General features: G+C 40.1%; 3 protein-coding genes across 3 annotated transcripts; all 3 read left to right on the plus strand.

Moving 5' to 3' along the window:
* The first annotated feature begins 3,403 nt into the window (after window positions 1-3,403).
* Window positions 3,404-7,445, plus strand: LOC129581797 (nicastrin-like). The gene is made up of 14 exons (XM_055473043.1): window positions 3,404-3,698; window positions 3,754-3,852; window positions 3,932-4,064; window positions 4,272-4,393; window positions 4,455-4,579; window positions 4,649-4,793; window positions 4,969-5,096; window positions 5,162-5,308; window positions 5,416-5,616; window positions 5,868-6,040; window positions 6,126-6,294; window positions 6,370-6,600; window positions 6,799-6,919; window positions 7,036-7,445. The coding sequence occupies exons 1-14, from the start codon at window positions 3,644-3,646 to the stop codon at window positions 7,227-7,229; spliced, it is 2,043 nt and encodes a 680-aa protein (XP_055329018.1). The 5' UTR covers window positions 3,404-3,643; the 3' UTR covers window positions 7,230-7,445.
* Window positions 7,446-9,122: 1,677 nt separating this feature from the next.
* On the plus strand, window positions 9,123-11,729 carry LOC129582130 (cleavage stimulation factor subunit 2-like). The gene is made up of 5 exons (XM_055473564.1): window positions 9,123-9,382; window positions 9,465-9,766; window positions 10,231-10,443; window positions 10,867-11,043; window positions 11,190-11,729. The coding sequence occupies exons 1-5, from the start codon at window positions 9,262-9,264 to the stop codon at window positions 11,526-11,528; spliced, it is 1,152 nt and encodes a 383-aa protein (XP_055329539.1). The 5' UTR covers window positions 9,123-9,261; the 3' UTR covers window positions 11,529-11,729.
* A 148-nt stretch (window positions 11,730-11,877) lies between these two features.
* Window positions 11,878-14,555, plus strand: LOC129582135 (ras-related C3 botulinum toxin substrate 1). The gene is made up of 6 exons (XM_055473571.1): window positions 11,878-12,326; window positions 12,427-12,547; window positions 12,647-12,737; window positions 13,151-13,235; window positions 13,649-13,736; window positions 14,062-14,555. Exons 1-6 carry the CDS (start codon window positions 12,288-12,290, stop codon window positions 14,214-14,216), a joined length of 579 nt encoding a protein of 192 aa, XP_055329546.1. The 5' UTR covers window positions 11,878-12,287; the 3' UTR covers window positions 14,217-14,555.
* The last annotated feature ends 144 nt before the right edge of the window (window positions 14,556-14,699 follow it).

Genomic DNA, 14,699 nt, shown 5'->3' on the forward strand with positions numbered 1-14,699 from the left:
ACCGCTGCTTATCGCATATTCTTCGCGGGCAAGGAAGAACTGTTATAGCTGTAGCCTGGACTGGAATTGCAGCAACACTGCTGAAAGGCGGCCGCACTTGCCATTCCGTGTTTAAGTTTCCATTAAACTTGGATGAAACGTCGGTGTCCAACATGAAGCCGGGTTCTGCCGAAGCAAGGCGATTAACAGATGCTGCTCTGATAATCTGGGACGAAGCTCCAATGGCATCGAAGCATGCGCTCACAACACTTGATCGTCTCCTTCGCGATATCATGAGAAACGAGATGCCGTTCGGTGGAAAGGTCATTGTTTTTGGAGGAGATTTTCGTCAGGTACTTCCTGTTGTACGGCATGGATCGCGTACGAAGATCGTGGAAGAAAGTATAAAGCAAAGTCCTCTGTGGCCTGCTATTACTGTCAGACAGTTGACAATCAATATGCGAGCGGGTCCGGAGCAGCAAGTATTTAGCAAGTGGCTGCTTGAGTTAGGTAAAAGTATTAAGCATTCCCGCTGTTAGTACATTGCTCATACAGTTTTAAAATGCTGTTGCTGTTTTCACAGGCGAAGGAAGGCTACAAACAATTCCGGAAACAGAAGGCGACATGATTCGAGTTCCCACTGACTGTGTGTTTGAGGGTTCTCCTATGGATTTAGTGAAGGAAATTTATGGCGAGACAATAGACCCCAGCGATGTTGCGACTTTGGCCGATTGCGCAATTTTAGCTCCCAAAAACGACCACTGCGCCGAAATAAATGACTATGTCGTCAAGCACTTACTCCCCGGGCGTGGACGTTCGTATTTTAGCATCGACTCTGTAAAGACTGAGAACGATGATGATTATACAAATTACCCACTGGAATTTATACATAGTCTAACACCCGCTGGACTTCCACCGCACGAACTTTTTTTAAAGCCCGGCGCAGTCGTTATGCTTCTTCGAAACTTTAACGGAAAAGCGGGTTTAGTGAATGGGACCAGGATGGTTGTTCGGCTGATCCATGATAACCATTTGGATGTAGAAGTCTTAACCGGCGAATGCGCAGGACAGCGCGTTCTGTTGCCTCGCGTAGTTTTAACTACATCGGACCCAACAATGCCATTCAGCATCAAAAGGAAACAATTTCCTGTTCGCGTTGCATTTGCTATGACCATAAATAAGTCGCAGGGACAGACGCTGAATAGATTAGGGCTTTATTTGCCAGAACCGGTCTTTTCTCATGGTCAGCTTTATGTTGCTTTTTCTAGGGTATCTTTATTTTCTGCGATAAAGGTTAAAGCTGTGCCAGGAATGATACGCGGGCGGTCTGGAGTGTATACACGAAATGTGGTGTTTCCCGAGATTTTGTAAATAAATTCGTAATGAAATTTATAGTGAAAGTTGCGTGCATAACTACGTAGCATTATATTAAAGCATCAATTGTACGGTATTTATAAGTATCAATTGTAAGTACAGTACAGAAGTTCTGGTTTTGATGACTGCAACTTGCGCATCAAGTCTACAATCTTAGCGCAGTTTGCGCGGGGTCTACTAGTACTATATAATATATTATTCGTAATACTATATTATTCGCTTTGATTTTAACGCGAGCGACTTATCAAATTATGCAAGTATAAAGTAGTACTTTAAATCAGCTGTTGGTTTTGTTGGACCGCATGGCTCAGTTGATGCTGACCATGAGTAAAACAATAAGACTAGTGATGTTTTCTTAAAGGCCTATTTATACTCTGCTTTAAGAATCAAGACCGTCACATCTCACGGAACTGATGAAATTTCGCAACTACAGTATGAACACTTCCCCATCTCCGTCACATTGCACGTGACTGACTTGTGGAGTATAACCACATACCCGGACATCGTCCGAAAGTTAGGTCCGTCAAGTTGATGGCCGTCAAAATGTGGCTTCGTCCGTCAAAATTTTGAAATAGAACTGGTTCCATTTTTTCAAAGTTGACGGACATCAAGTTCTGTATTTTTCGCGCAAGTCTGCTTATATTCAGTAAATAACCTCCCAAAAGAATTCAAAATTTCACCGTTCTTTACAAACTTTTCTGAAACTTGCACGTGGTTTTCACATTACTTTCTACTACGTTTTGTTCCCTTTAGCATTTTCGAAATTTTTGCATTAGAAACTTAGCCTGCGTATGCCAATTGTTATGCGCGAATCAGCGCGATATTAAATTTTCAGTCTTTAACCCGGCCGCGAGTTCACATGTAGTAACATGTACAGAAGCGCATTTTCTGTGTTCTCAAATCTAAACAAAATTTAAAAAGAGCTATTAATACGAGCAATTACTGGCACCAGATGTACGTAATAGGTTCCACTTGGCATACATTCAGGACAGATTCCAGAACAATTGATTCGGGTAGTTTTGGGCTCGAAATTTGGTTTTTGACGGACATGCTGTCCTAGTATAGTATATAAATAGAAAGCCGCTTTGTACACGACCGTGATCTAAGCTGGATGTTAGCGCCGTTTTTTGTCACGGCCACCTTTTTTCTCGTACATTTTGGTGAACGTCCATAAAACACAATTTTGACGGATATAGGAAAAAAACGTGACTGAAGTGAAGTATAAATAGGCCTTAAGGGAAGTGACCCGGTACATGTACGTATACCAAATTCGTATATCTATATTCTATATAAGTACTATAAATATATATATCTATAGATACTTACTTATCGTTATACGCATGATGCACGAAAACTTTCACTTTCGTGCACTACCAAAAACCTTTTTGCGTTGTTTTATGGCATTCGGTAGCCAGAATATGATTTTGCGTACATAGGCGTGAAACCCACCAGTGCATACAAATCATTTGCCTATACAATGGCATAAAACAATATAAAAAGGTGTTAGGGATTTGGGAGTACGTGAAAGTGAACGTTTTCGTGCTGCACGAATTTGGTACCATCACCGTGTACATACCGGGTCACTTCCTTTGAGGCGTGTGTGAGCTGTACGTACTACTGCGTGAAATCCTCCAAATTAAATCACTTCTTCACTTTTATCAAACCTTTTTTCCTGCAGTTCACTTCTAGAAATTTCTTTTGGTTGTACTGTAAACTGAATACTGGATCAGAATTAAAATTATTAAGAAAATAAGATACGTAAAAGTGGTACAGTATTCAAAAAATGTAATATTATACTGATTGTAATGCTGCGCGGTGGGCAATCCATGAACGGCAGTTATTTTTAACGATAGTTCAATCATAGTTATTTTGAACAACAGTCGACAACAATATTTTAATATTCTAAATTCAAGTAATAACTTACGGAAGTACAATGCTGTTATTGCTGTACTATTGCGTTTATCTAAAAATCTATACAAGCAAGAACAGCACGGTCCCCTCCCACGGTGTGCGTTCATCCAGAATCGTCCCACTGAGACTAAGTCAATCAAATGATTTCCGCCTTTCTGTTTCATTCCGCTTTCGATTCGTTGACAGGTTTACAGTACTCGTGAGCTTGTTCATTAAATTAACTTTAGCCTTTGTTGTTGTTTACAGCAATTTTTTGTTTTTCTATGGTTGTTAATTGTTACTGTACTCTGTACGCTGCCAATAGCCTGCCATATGCATATAAAGTTGCAGATTCGTTAAGCTTTTAGTTTCTCATGACTACTTACATCTTTCACTGAACATGGATGTAAAGTGTCTCCTTCTGCTCGGATTATGCCTCGGAGGACCCGGAAGAGGTAATCTACATAAATAGTGGAATTCCGATTTTATTAATTATTTTTCTGATGACAGTTCTCTGCGATCGAATCAAAGATCGGATTTATCATGAAATAAAGGATTTTCATTCGTGTTTTCGGAGACTCAATGGAACCCACGAGGTTGGATGCCAGTGTACGTGCTCGACAGACTTCCATTGCGTCGAAACATTATCCATGTCCCAGCTTGGGATTGATTTCTTGCTTTTTAACAGCTTTCCCGAAGGGGAACGTCGGAGTTCTCCATCCTATCAGAGCTCTTGCAGATATTCACCTCGTCTCGGAAGGAGGCCCGCATTATCCATACATTCCTGTGATGAACGCCAATGACATTCAGTTTTACAACGTGTAAGTTTTCAGTAACACCAAAGTGAATAGCAAGCACTTTGGTTATACGTACAGAGTAGTAGGCTTTATCATCGATGTCTTTACTCGTTACTATGTTTTTCAGTTTTTATTTTTTTCTCCATTCCCAAAAGCTTTCACGTTTTTTCATGGGAACATATTTATTTTGCATTTGAAATAACGAAAATTTTGACATTGTTGTTTTTTCAGGGCTACTCTTCGGAAATTGGAACAATCCGGACATGTTAGTGGAATTATTCTGATCAGTCTGAGCAACTCGACATTCTCGGAATCGATTTCATACGATCAGACATGCCCGAATGCTGCTTCGTGTGAGGATGCTTGTGATGTGTATTCTTCGGTAGACGCACAAAAAACAGTATCGTTTTGTAGCCCTGGAAGGCTCCTGCGATAAAACCGAATGGAATCCGATCGGAAACGGGATGTTGTTCCAGAAATGGGATATTCCTATTTTTTTGCTGTACAACCAAGCCGAGATCAGCTATCTGCTGGATAATGTGAGTAGTGTGTGTGTGTGTACTGCAGCAGCTATTTTAGCCTGGCATTTGTTTTTTTCTCTGTTTCAGTGCACTTATAAATTTAATATACGTGCCAATGGGACCACACCGTCTTGGCCGTTATGTTCCGCCGAATTAAAAAGCTTCATGTACGCAGCTGTTGATGCTCCAACATGTCTCCGACGAAGCGGGCTCCAGATGAATCTTCATCAAGGTGAAAATAATTAGGGGAAGTAATAATAATTTGTGGCTTCGTTCGGCTTATGTAGCGGAAATTTTTTAACTGTTTTGGTCCACCTTTATCATAAAGATAAAGATTACATCAAATCGATTGCTGGTGATTATTGTGTCTTACTGTTTGCTCCATAGATCATTAAGTTTGCTTTCAGATGTTCGCTGTGGCCCACTTCTGGGACGGAATATTATGTCGCAGGTGAAATCAACAGAATCTATCAGTAAATGCAAATTATACGGCGAATGCCCAGGAAAAAACTCAACGATTATTATTGCTTCACGAGTAAGTGCCTGCTTCTTTGCCATTGAAATTTTCCACATTTTGTAGACCTGCTTTATTTTGTACAGCTGGATTCTGCTAGCATATTCGAATTATCTCCTGGCACAGAAACTGCCGCCACTGGCATCATCACATTGTTGTTGGTTTTGGAGGCCCTGTCCAAACATAAGGAAGAGTTGAAGGATAAGCGCTTATTGTTTATTCTTTTCAACGGAGTGAGTGTTGTATAATGTTTGGATTTTCTTGGTAGTAATGAGATTTCCTTAGTAATAATTTCCTTTGTTTTTGATTAAATGTTTTTTTTTTGCTCTGGCTACTCCAGGAATCCTGGGATTATATCGGCTCCAGTCGAATAGCGGTTGATATTCAAAATGGCGCATTTCCCACGGATTTTCTGGACAAACTGAAACTTGACCATATTGATATGTTTGTTGAATTGAGCCAGTTGGGAGCTTTCATGGAGGAGAAAATGTATATCCACAGTGATCCCAATGCACTCTTGAACAATGCCACAAAAGGACAGGTAAGAAATTTTTTCGCAGATCGTTCATTCTCAATTTGGGCTAATAGAGGACAGTTGTGTAAATAGTTGTTATAGCATATATCTGGAAATTTTATGATGGTACAGTCTATAGTTATCTGATCAGTCGTCTGCAGCGTTTGGATGAACATGCACTTTTGTGGAGCGCGGCAGTCTGCACTTTTGGAGTGCGCGAGCAATTTAGTAATTTACGGTTTCTCGGCATTACACTTATGAAATATCCTATGTTGCAGATTGAATCGTTCTCTCAGTTCCTCTTGCAAGAAGGGCAGAATATTGGTTTTCCTGTTAATTTCTTAAACTTTGAAGCGCCTTTACCGCCGGCGTCTTTTCAAAGCTTCCTGAAAGCCGATCGAAGTATTCCAGGAGTTGTGCTGGCTGACCATAAGAAACAGTACAACAACAAGTAAGTAAATTACGAGCATAGTGTATGAAGAGAAGAAGCTGTGTATTACTTCTTTGCCCAGCCTGCCGAAATTGGTATTTTACAGGTTTTACAACAGCATTTACGATACGGGAACGAACTGGAATTTATCCTTCATTAACAATTCCACCAATGATGCAACGATTCGTTTACAGAAAATCGCTACAATAGTTAGCCAAAGCATCTATGCTTATGTGACTGGGAATCACTCGTCTATCGAAGTGAATGCCACGCTGGTACGTTTGGAAGTTTTAAATGTTTTCGCAGTAAAGTTTTTATGCAGTTTACATAGCATGTTTTCTTGTTTGCAGTCCGGAATCTTGTTGAATTGTTTTGCCAACAGTTCGTATTGCGACTATTGGATTCGCTTTTATGACTCAATAAACTCTGCGAAGGCTTATCTGAGGCCAGCACCTCTTGATCTGTACATCGGTGCTGGTGGACCCAACACAGCATCTTTAGTTGTGTCGACCACAATGGCACTTATGAATGGAGAAGTGTCGTATGTTGATCCGAAATTTTGCGTTCCACAAAAAGATTCTGTACGTATATATGATGATGAATTTATATCGTGCGTTGTGTCAAGTCGTAACATTTTAACTAATTAACCAACCCAGTCATAAATGTAGCATCTAGTATACGTTGCTTATGAAATTCTGTTAGCCTGGGAAAAGGCGAAGAGTAATTTTGCGCACTATGTACAGAGTAGTACTTGTTTTCATTATATGCTTTTTTTACAGGTGAACGACACAGGCATGAACAGTTTCTGGATTTACGAAAGGAGTAATAACAGTACCGGATACTGCGTCTTTAGTCCAACATACACATCCGTGGCTGTTTCGCCGGCATTTTCAACCGACGGTAATTAATTCTACTTATTGTTAGTGATTAGTGCTTTTATTGATTACATGATTACATGGAAGCAGGCAACGCTAACCGGTTAATACCAAAATACCAAATTTGTTTATAAATTTCAGATTTTTCTGGGAAATATTCCACGTGGACAGAAAGTATATGGGTTGTTCCGACGGTGCGAGTGTTTCTTCAACCCAATCCCCAAGATGATATAAATACTTTGATATTTGGTATCGCCATAACTTTGGTGTTAACAGCTGTCATTTTTGGACTGAACCGCTCTGCCAGAGATGTTTTCCATGTTGTTAATGAATAAGTGGCAGCTAATTTTTTATATTATCGTGCAATCTATGGGAATCAATTTTTTGTCTTCATTCCGATCCTTTGTAACTGATTCTGAATGATCTCGCTGGTCAGTTAATATTGACTAGCAGTTTTTAATCTTTTGAACTGTTCACAGTTGTTGTGTTTTGATTGATGTATGCATGCTAAATGAAGATTTTAAAACTGACGGAAAAATAAAACGTTATTTTTGGAGAATGTAATGAAAATTTTTGTTTTTCTGTTGCTGGATCACGAGCAAAAATCTGCGATAAATTGATCCTGTATTTCCCGACCAATGATTGAACTCTTGTATGTAGACATTGGATGTTTGCCAATAAAATAGTTTTTGGTACACAAAACACCGATTGAATTCAATTTTCAGAGCAGATTTGGTTGCGAGTAAAAATAAATAAACATACGAGTACGAACTAGCGTAAACACACGAGATACCAAAACTTTGCTCGTTCACTTTCGGCCAGCCTTTGATTATAGCGAGCCCTTACTAGTACGCAGCCAATTTGCCGAAAACTGTTATATCTCATCGTCAGATACACAATATTAAAAGAACTCAGTAGGATAGTGCTGTTAAGGAAAATTTCGGTATAAACTTCAGAAGCACATTGCAGTACCAACCAGAAGCACATTGCACATCGCAGTAAAGAACTCAGTAGGATAGTGCTGATAAGGAAAATTTCGGTATAAACTTCAGAAGCACACTGCAGTACCAACCTGGAAAAGGTGACGACTTTCCTACCAAAGCCGGTACCACCGGAAATTCGCCAGTGGCCCGGCCCAGTCGTATCAGCATTCCGATTTTCAGGCGAACACGCCACCACCTGGCAAAAAAATTGCCTGGCAGTCAGCGTCATTACCTGGCAGAAAATTTAGAACTTAAAAGTGACTAGACTGTTTTTATTGGAAAAAAACCAATAATCTGTCTAGTACATCAAAATAAGGGGATGCATCTGCAAAACTTTTATCGGTAGTTTTTAGTTTATGGTTTATAGTGACCGGCACTATAATGTCAATCGCACTGACCATGAGATGCGCGTGTTTTGGGTGCACTTTCTGAGCAAAATTTGGCAACTGACAGTTATCCTCCGTATACTTTAGCTTACACATAAAAATAACAGTGTACAAGACAGTTGTACACTCACTACACTGGACAGCTGGTTTGCAAGCCATGCGCCCTCTTCTGGCCCACCGAAAGGATTCGCTTTTGTTAGTCGCTGATATGCTAGCCATTTTTTTTGGAAAATTAATTGTACTTACTGTAACTTACAGTTTGATATTGCGAGTAATTTTGGTTGATATAAATTAATGATAATAACTTTATTAAGTATGCTTAACAACGGCAACGCCTTGCTTTCACATTTTCTAAATGAAAAATCCTTTCCAGTTAACATGAGACGGAACAGTTCCCAAAATACTCTGAGCAGTGAGCATTACCATATTGAATTTCGAGACTTAAACGTTGAAAAAGGAAAAAGGTGGAGCGGCTTTCTCCCGTTTGAATATGCAGTTTTTTGCCGATTTCCCTCGACAGATTAACAGACGCCTTGCACCACTTCCAGTTACACAAGTACTTAATTTAAATTAAGCTTAAATATATTACTCACTTGTTAATAATAATAAATTACAACTCTTGCACTAATAAATTAATATGCTAATAAATACTTCGTTTTGATCATTCTTACTCTAAAGTTTAAAACCACTACGAGTACGAGTACGAATGCAAATCTGAATTCAAAGTTGGATTTTGTGCGTTTATGGTGCAAACAGATTGCATCTTTAACATGAAAAACACCCGCAGCGGTTGCCCATTACGGTGCAGCATTAGCAACATTCAGTCATAGATTCAGTTTTCAGTTTCTCAGCAGAAAAGCAGTCGTGCTTTGCCTGTCAGAGAAAAGTTGCGCACTGCCGTAGTTAACAATTGTAAGTACGGTACGTACTTTTTGTCAGTTCGAAGCTTCGTTTTCCCACATTGGGATTTTTGATTGAGCATTACAAACCTGTTCATCATGGCGGGTCGCCCATATTTTCGCGGCCCACATCCCAATAATCCCTACCGTCCTGCGCCACCCGTTGTACCCGGCTGGACTCCGGAAGAGCTCCCGCCAGAACAACCCAAAACTATTCGCAGTAAGTTAAGCAGTTTCAGTTTTAAGGCCTGCATGATTTATCTATCTATATATGAGTGTCACTGCTATTCTACGCGTGCTAGTTCGTAATCTGGCCACGGAAACATCGCCGGATGATCTGCGAAGAATCTTCAGCCAGCTAGGTAGTGTGATGGATTTGTGGGTCGTTGTGGATAAATGGGAGAATCCGATGGGTCTGGCCTACTGCGAATTCAGCGATCCGCAGGCTGTAAAGATCGCGGTGGCACACTTGAATGGCGTCGCATTCAAGGGCAATCCCATCCATATCGAGCCAGTGGGCAGCGAGTGGAAAGAGGAGCGTGCGAGAATAATGGCAGAAAAGGAGAGGAGCCGTAATGCGACGGTTGCGCCGCAGTATTCACAGGTGGTGTTTCACTCTTCCTTTTTATAGTTTGCACGTATTACGTAAATATTACATATTTAGAAATCAATACTTGGATTAAAATTTGCAATACTTGGATTTTCCATGATGGTAATAATTAACGTTGTGCAATATCGACAATAGGGGTTTGAAAATCCAATTTCGTTAAATATTTCGATATTTTTTGCTAAAATATTTTTCCAGCTTGGGTTTATAGAATTAGCACTTCTGTGTTATATTTCCAATTAAGTTGAGTAAACGTTTTTATTTACTTAAGTTTAGCGGATGCTAATAATTTGTGAATAATTGCTTGTGAATAATTGATTGTGATAAACTAATCATTAGTTTATGTTTCAGTTTATGTTGTTAATTTTTATCGTGGCTTGAATGCTTGATGTTGGTCGTGGACTGTTGGTTCAGTTCAAGTAAATGAAATTTGCATTAATATTATATTTTACGATTTTTAGCCTATGGAAATCCCCCCGGAGCCACAGGAGAATACCGAAGATCTGGCTAATCTGAATTCAGAACAAATGTTTAATTTGATGCACCAGATGAAACTGTGTATTGAAGCCGACCCGGTGGAAGCACGGAATGCTTTGCTGAGGAATTTTACCTTATCAGCTGGAATGTTGCAGGCTCTTTTAATGATGAAGCTCGTCGATCCTCAGGAAGCACTGGTAAATCCATTATGATTGTAGTTTTCGGTTACAATATGCATACTACTAGTATACTTACTTTTTATAACCGAAAAGCTCTTTATGTACTTTACCTGTGCAAAACATAATTCCTTGGAGTATTCTGGTTCCAGCCTACCGCTTTAGCTATACACTGCAGTTTTAATGAATTCGTAATCAGATGTTGGTGTAACTGCCGCAATCAATGCATTATGTAGTAAATCAACGATGCATAGCAAATTCCCTGTGCATTTTATTAAGAATGATAGAATAGTATCTAATATTTATAGCTGTTAGTAATTTATTTTGTCAGAAGACTGACGATCATAGCAAATATTGTGGTAGGATGCCGTCAAATTCGACCTTTATGCGATAAACAGCATTTAGATCAAATGGCATTGTATTACTTATGAATTTTTGTTCTAGGATATTATTATGAAAGAGGAACCTCAGGCGGTCCCACCATCGCAGCCAACGTCGTCGGTCCCACAGCCAGTCGCTCCCGTTGCCGCACCCCCACAAACTGTTCACCCTCCACCTCACCATGCCCCTGTGTACAATATGCCTCCTCCTGGGCCAGCGATCCCTATGGATCCCCGACAGGTGGGTCGAGCTCTCCCATCGCGCTCTCGTTGTTCCACTTTGACGGCACATTCGCCGCATCGAGAGCAGGCGCATTTTGTGGACATATCGATTTATGCTCCTTTGAGCCGTATTTATTTGGTTTCATTTGACATTTGTGTAATTAGGCACGTGGTCGGCAAGATCATTATCCTCCCCCGATGGGTCATCCGCCTCCGCAGTATCCCTATCCCCGACCATTTCCACCTGTTGGTCAACCACCACCATCGCAGTATGGTCCGGGACCGGGATCGCAATTTGCTCAACCGCCTCCTATGCAGTATGGCGCTGCTCCTCCCGCCGCCGCCGCTCCACCGGAACCGGTGCAGCCCAATCAGTCGGAGATGGAGCGGGCCAGTATGCTACTGCAGTTACTCCAGATGACCGACCAGCAGTTGGCGCAGCTACCGCCCGATCAGCGTCAAGCTGTGCTCATGTTGCGGGAGCAGATAGCTGGTCACGTGTAAACATTATATTTCCAGATTTTGTCGACACGATCTTTCAGTAATTCAGTGTATTTGATTTACGATTTTTTCTGACATTGCGGTGTTTTTATCGCTGATTTTCTGCGCAGTTATGTTCGGCCGGTCGCTCAGGGTATGCTTGAAAAAATGTAACGCGTTGAGTCACTCACTTATTGGTGAGAAATTAAGTGCGAACGGAAGTCAGCCGAGGTCGAGTACGAGTTTCTTATACTGGGTGGGACAGCATACCGTAGTTGATTATTTGACGACTCTGACCCTGGCGCACGTGGCAGTATGGTCGATTTCAGGAAAGAGCAGATGTAGGTATGTAATTGTGGGAATCGCAAATGAGTAGCCGCTCATTTAAAATGGTTTTTACGGTATACCAATTCGAAAAACAGAGTATTGACCGATAAAACTTGGCAACAATCTGATGAGTCACGACATGGTGCACTTGCTGGTTGTAATTTGTACGACGCCCACCTACGTATTTTCGCTATTTTGCCACTTGGTCTGATATTCTGATTCCATTGCGACATTCTAATATGAGCTGTGCACATTGCACGACGACTATTTCGAGTCTACGCAGATTTTTTATGCTTTTTTCTTTTCTTCAATAAATTTCTTGATAAATTTTTTCCATAATAATTTTGCATTAAAATTGTCGTTTTTGGAGACGTCCAGTAGCATCGTGGTAGTTTATTATTTTGTGAAGATTCATACTGTTTATTTACTTATGATAAACGCATCGTCAGATATAGGATGCAAGCGATAAAGTGTGTTGTTGTCGGAGATGGTGCGGTAAGTCTTAAAGTTGGGATAGCTGCGATTTGTTTCATTTGTATTCGAGTACTGTACAATGTGAAAGTGATTAATAATAAGCGCCTAATTTGTTCTTCAGGTTGGTAAAACATGTCTCTTGATAAGTTACACAACGAATGCCTTCCCTGGCGAATACATTCCCACAGTGTTTGATAATTACTCAGCCAACGTGATGGTGGATGGCAAACCGATAAATTTAGGTGAAGCACGACATGTGGCAGCGCTCGGAGTCTGCTCACGACATGTTTGATGGGAGCACATCTGTTAATGTGTTTATAAGTGGGTTTCTGGTTAACTAGGTCTCTGGGATACGGCTGGCCAAGAAGATTATGATCGCCTGCGACCACTAAGCTATCCACAAACAGATGTCTTCCTCATCTGCTTCTCTATGTAAGCTCTCTATTTTTGGACATAATTATGGTTTTTATTTTCTATGGCTTAAGTGAATATAAAGCGTTTTTTAAATTATTTATGATACGAGTATGTTAATTAATAATTTCTTAATTTTATGACAGTATTTTTTGCATTTCCCGGGTGTGTGGTGAATTGAATTTGACGGATTTAAATTTTGATCTGTTATTAGTTTTATACGTGGGTGAAACGATTCGAAATATTTTTGTAATCCTCTTGTTGCGACTTTGCGTTATTTTATGTGCTGTTGGATCCTTGATATATTAACATAATGCATTTTCCTTATGCAGGGGTGCAAACTGCAATTCTGACTGTTTTTTCCCATTTTTATATGAATCATAATACCCTTCACCGTTGTGGTTGTTGAGGTAATTGTATTTTCTCTTGAACAGCGTGAACCCTGCCTCCTTCGAAAATGTGAGAGCAAAATGGTATCCGGAAGTTAGTCATCACTGCCCCAATACGCCCATGATATTGGTAGGTTGTTATTTTTGCTGCTTCCTTCAGCAAACATTTGCGTAGAAATACTGTACTTATATTGTGCTGTTGATTTTTTCTGCTTATGCCACTTGTTTACGGTATCAACCATTTTATTCGGTTTAACATTGTAAGGATATTGTACTGCCAAATTCGGTTACATCATTTCCTCCCTGCGCATTTTTTAAATGAAGCGAAACAACGAACACGGAAGTTTATCTTCGGAAGACCCAGAACTGATTGCAAAAAAACGTAAACAAACTGTATTAATGAAGTTCATGTTTCTTGAATGATTTACAGATTTGATTGATGGCTTTGAAGTTAATCTTGCAGAATTAGGTTACTTGCAGCTGACGTAACGTGTCTAATAATTAGGCATGCATGATTAAAATTTTGCGTTATCTTTTATGTAGGTGGGAACGAAACTGGATTTGCGAGACGATAAAGATACGCTAGAAAAGTTGCGCGATAAGAAATTGACTCCTGTATCATACCCACAAGGTGCGTATTTGTGTTTATTTTTTAAGCACCTTTTAAGTTCATATTTTTGGTTCGATGTTGGTGCATGGGTTAAGTACTTCTTTTGAGAGCTTTTCATAGCATAATTTGCTTACTTGTAATATTTTTAGCTTTATTATCAGCCAGATGTCTGTCCATAATTGATTTTTAGTTTTACCTGCTGTCCAGTGCAATGAGCTATGGACGCTTAAGAATGTTTGTTAATGCGGTTTTTATTGTTATTGCGTTTATTCCGGCTGTGTGTTCGAGCTGTGCATCCTTATTTTCCGGTAAGCATAGCACGCCCCGAACGTGAATGTTTTTGTAGGGTTAGCCATGGTGAAGGAGATCGGAGCCGTTAAGTATCTGGAGTGCAGTGCGCTGACGCAAAAAGGAGTGAAGAACGTGTTCGATGAGGCCATTCGAGCGGTACTGTGTCCGCCGCCGAAACCGAAGAAAAAGAAACCGTGTCGCATTTTGTAGCGATTGGAGTCCATCTTATGTAGAATCTGTATTTCGATGACATGCAGTTTATTCCAAGGCTCAAATTGTTTTACAGTTTTATTTAGCTAATTACAGGGTTAGATATACGTATTTTTGATAATTTTTTTTATATTTTTATGTAAGTTCAACTTGTTTTTAAGGCAGCTGTGGTTGAGGAATATATTTTGGTAATTTATACGATACGTATGCCTTGCGCAGTTCAGCTTGAACTGAAATTGAAACTTTTCTGTATGATAATAAGCAAGTTGACCGATTATGTTTGCTGCAGAATGCCGATATGAAGAGTTAAAGGGTACAAGCACGCGTGACGCGTGGAGATTTGTCCGGATGCTCGCTTAGTTCGCTGTTACGGTTTCCGAACCATTTGTGTTAAATGCTAATTCTGGCAGAATAAAAAGATGCCGAATTACATACTCTTCAACACCAACTACCAGGGGCGTCACAGGTTCGGCAAAAGGGGGG

Source organism: Paramacrobiotus metropolitanus, unplaced genomic scaffold (assembly GCF_019649055.1).
Source record: "Paramacrobiotus metropolitanus isolate TYO unplaced genomic scaffold, Prichtersi_v1.0 Parri_scaffold0000006, whole genome shotgun sequence".
In the NCBI taxonomy this organism is placed as follows: domain Eukaryota; kingdom Metazoa; phylum Tardigrada; class Eutardigrada; order Parachela; family Macrobiotidae; genus Paramacrobiotus; species Paramacrobiotus metropolitanus.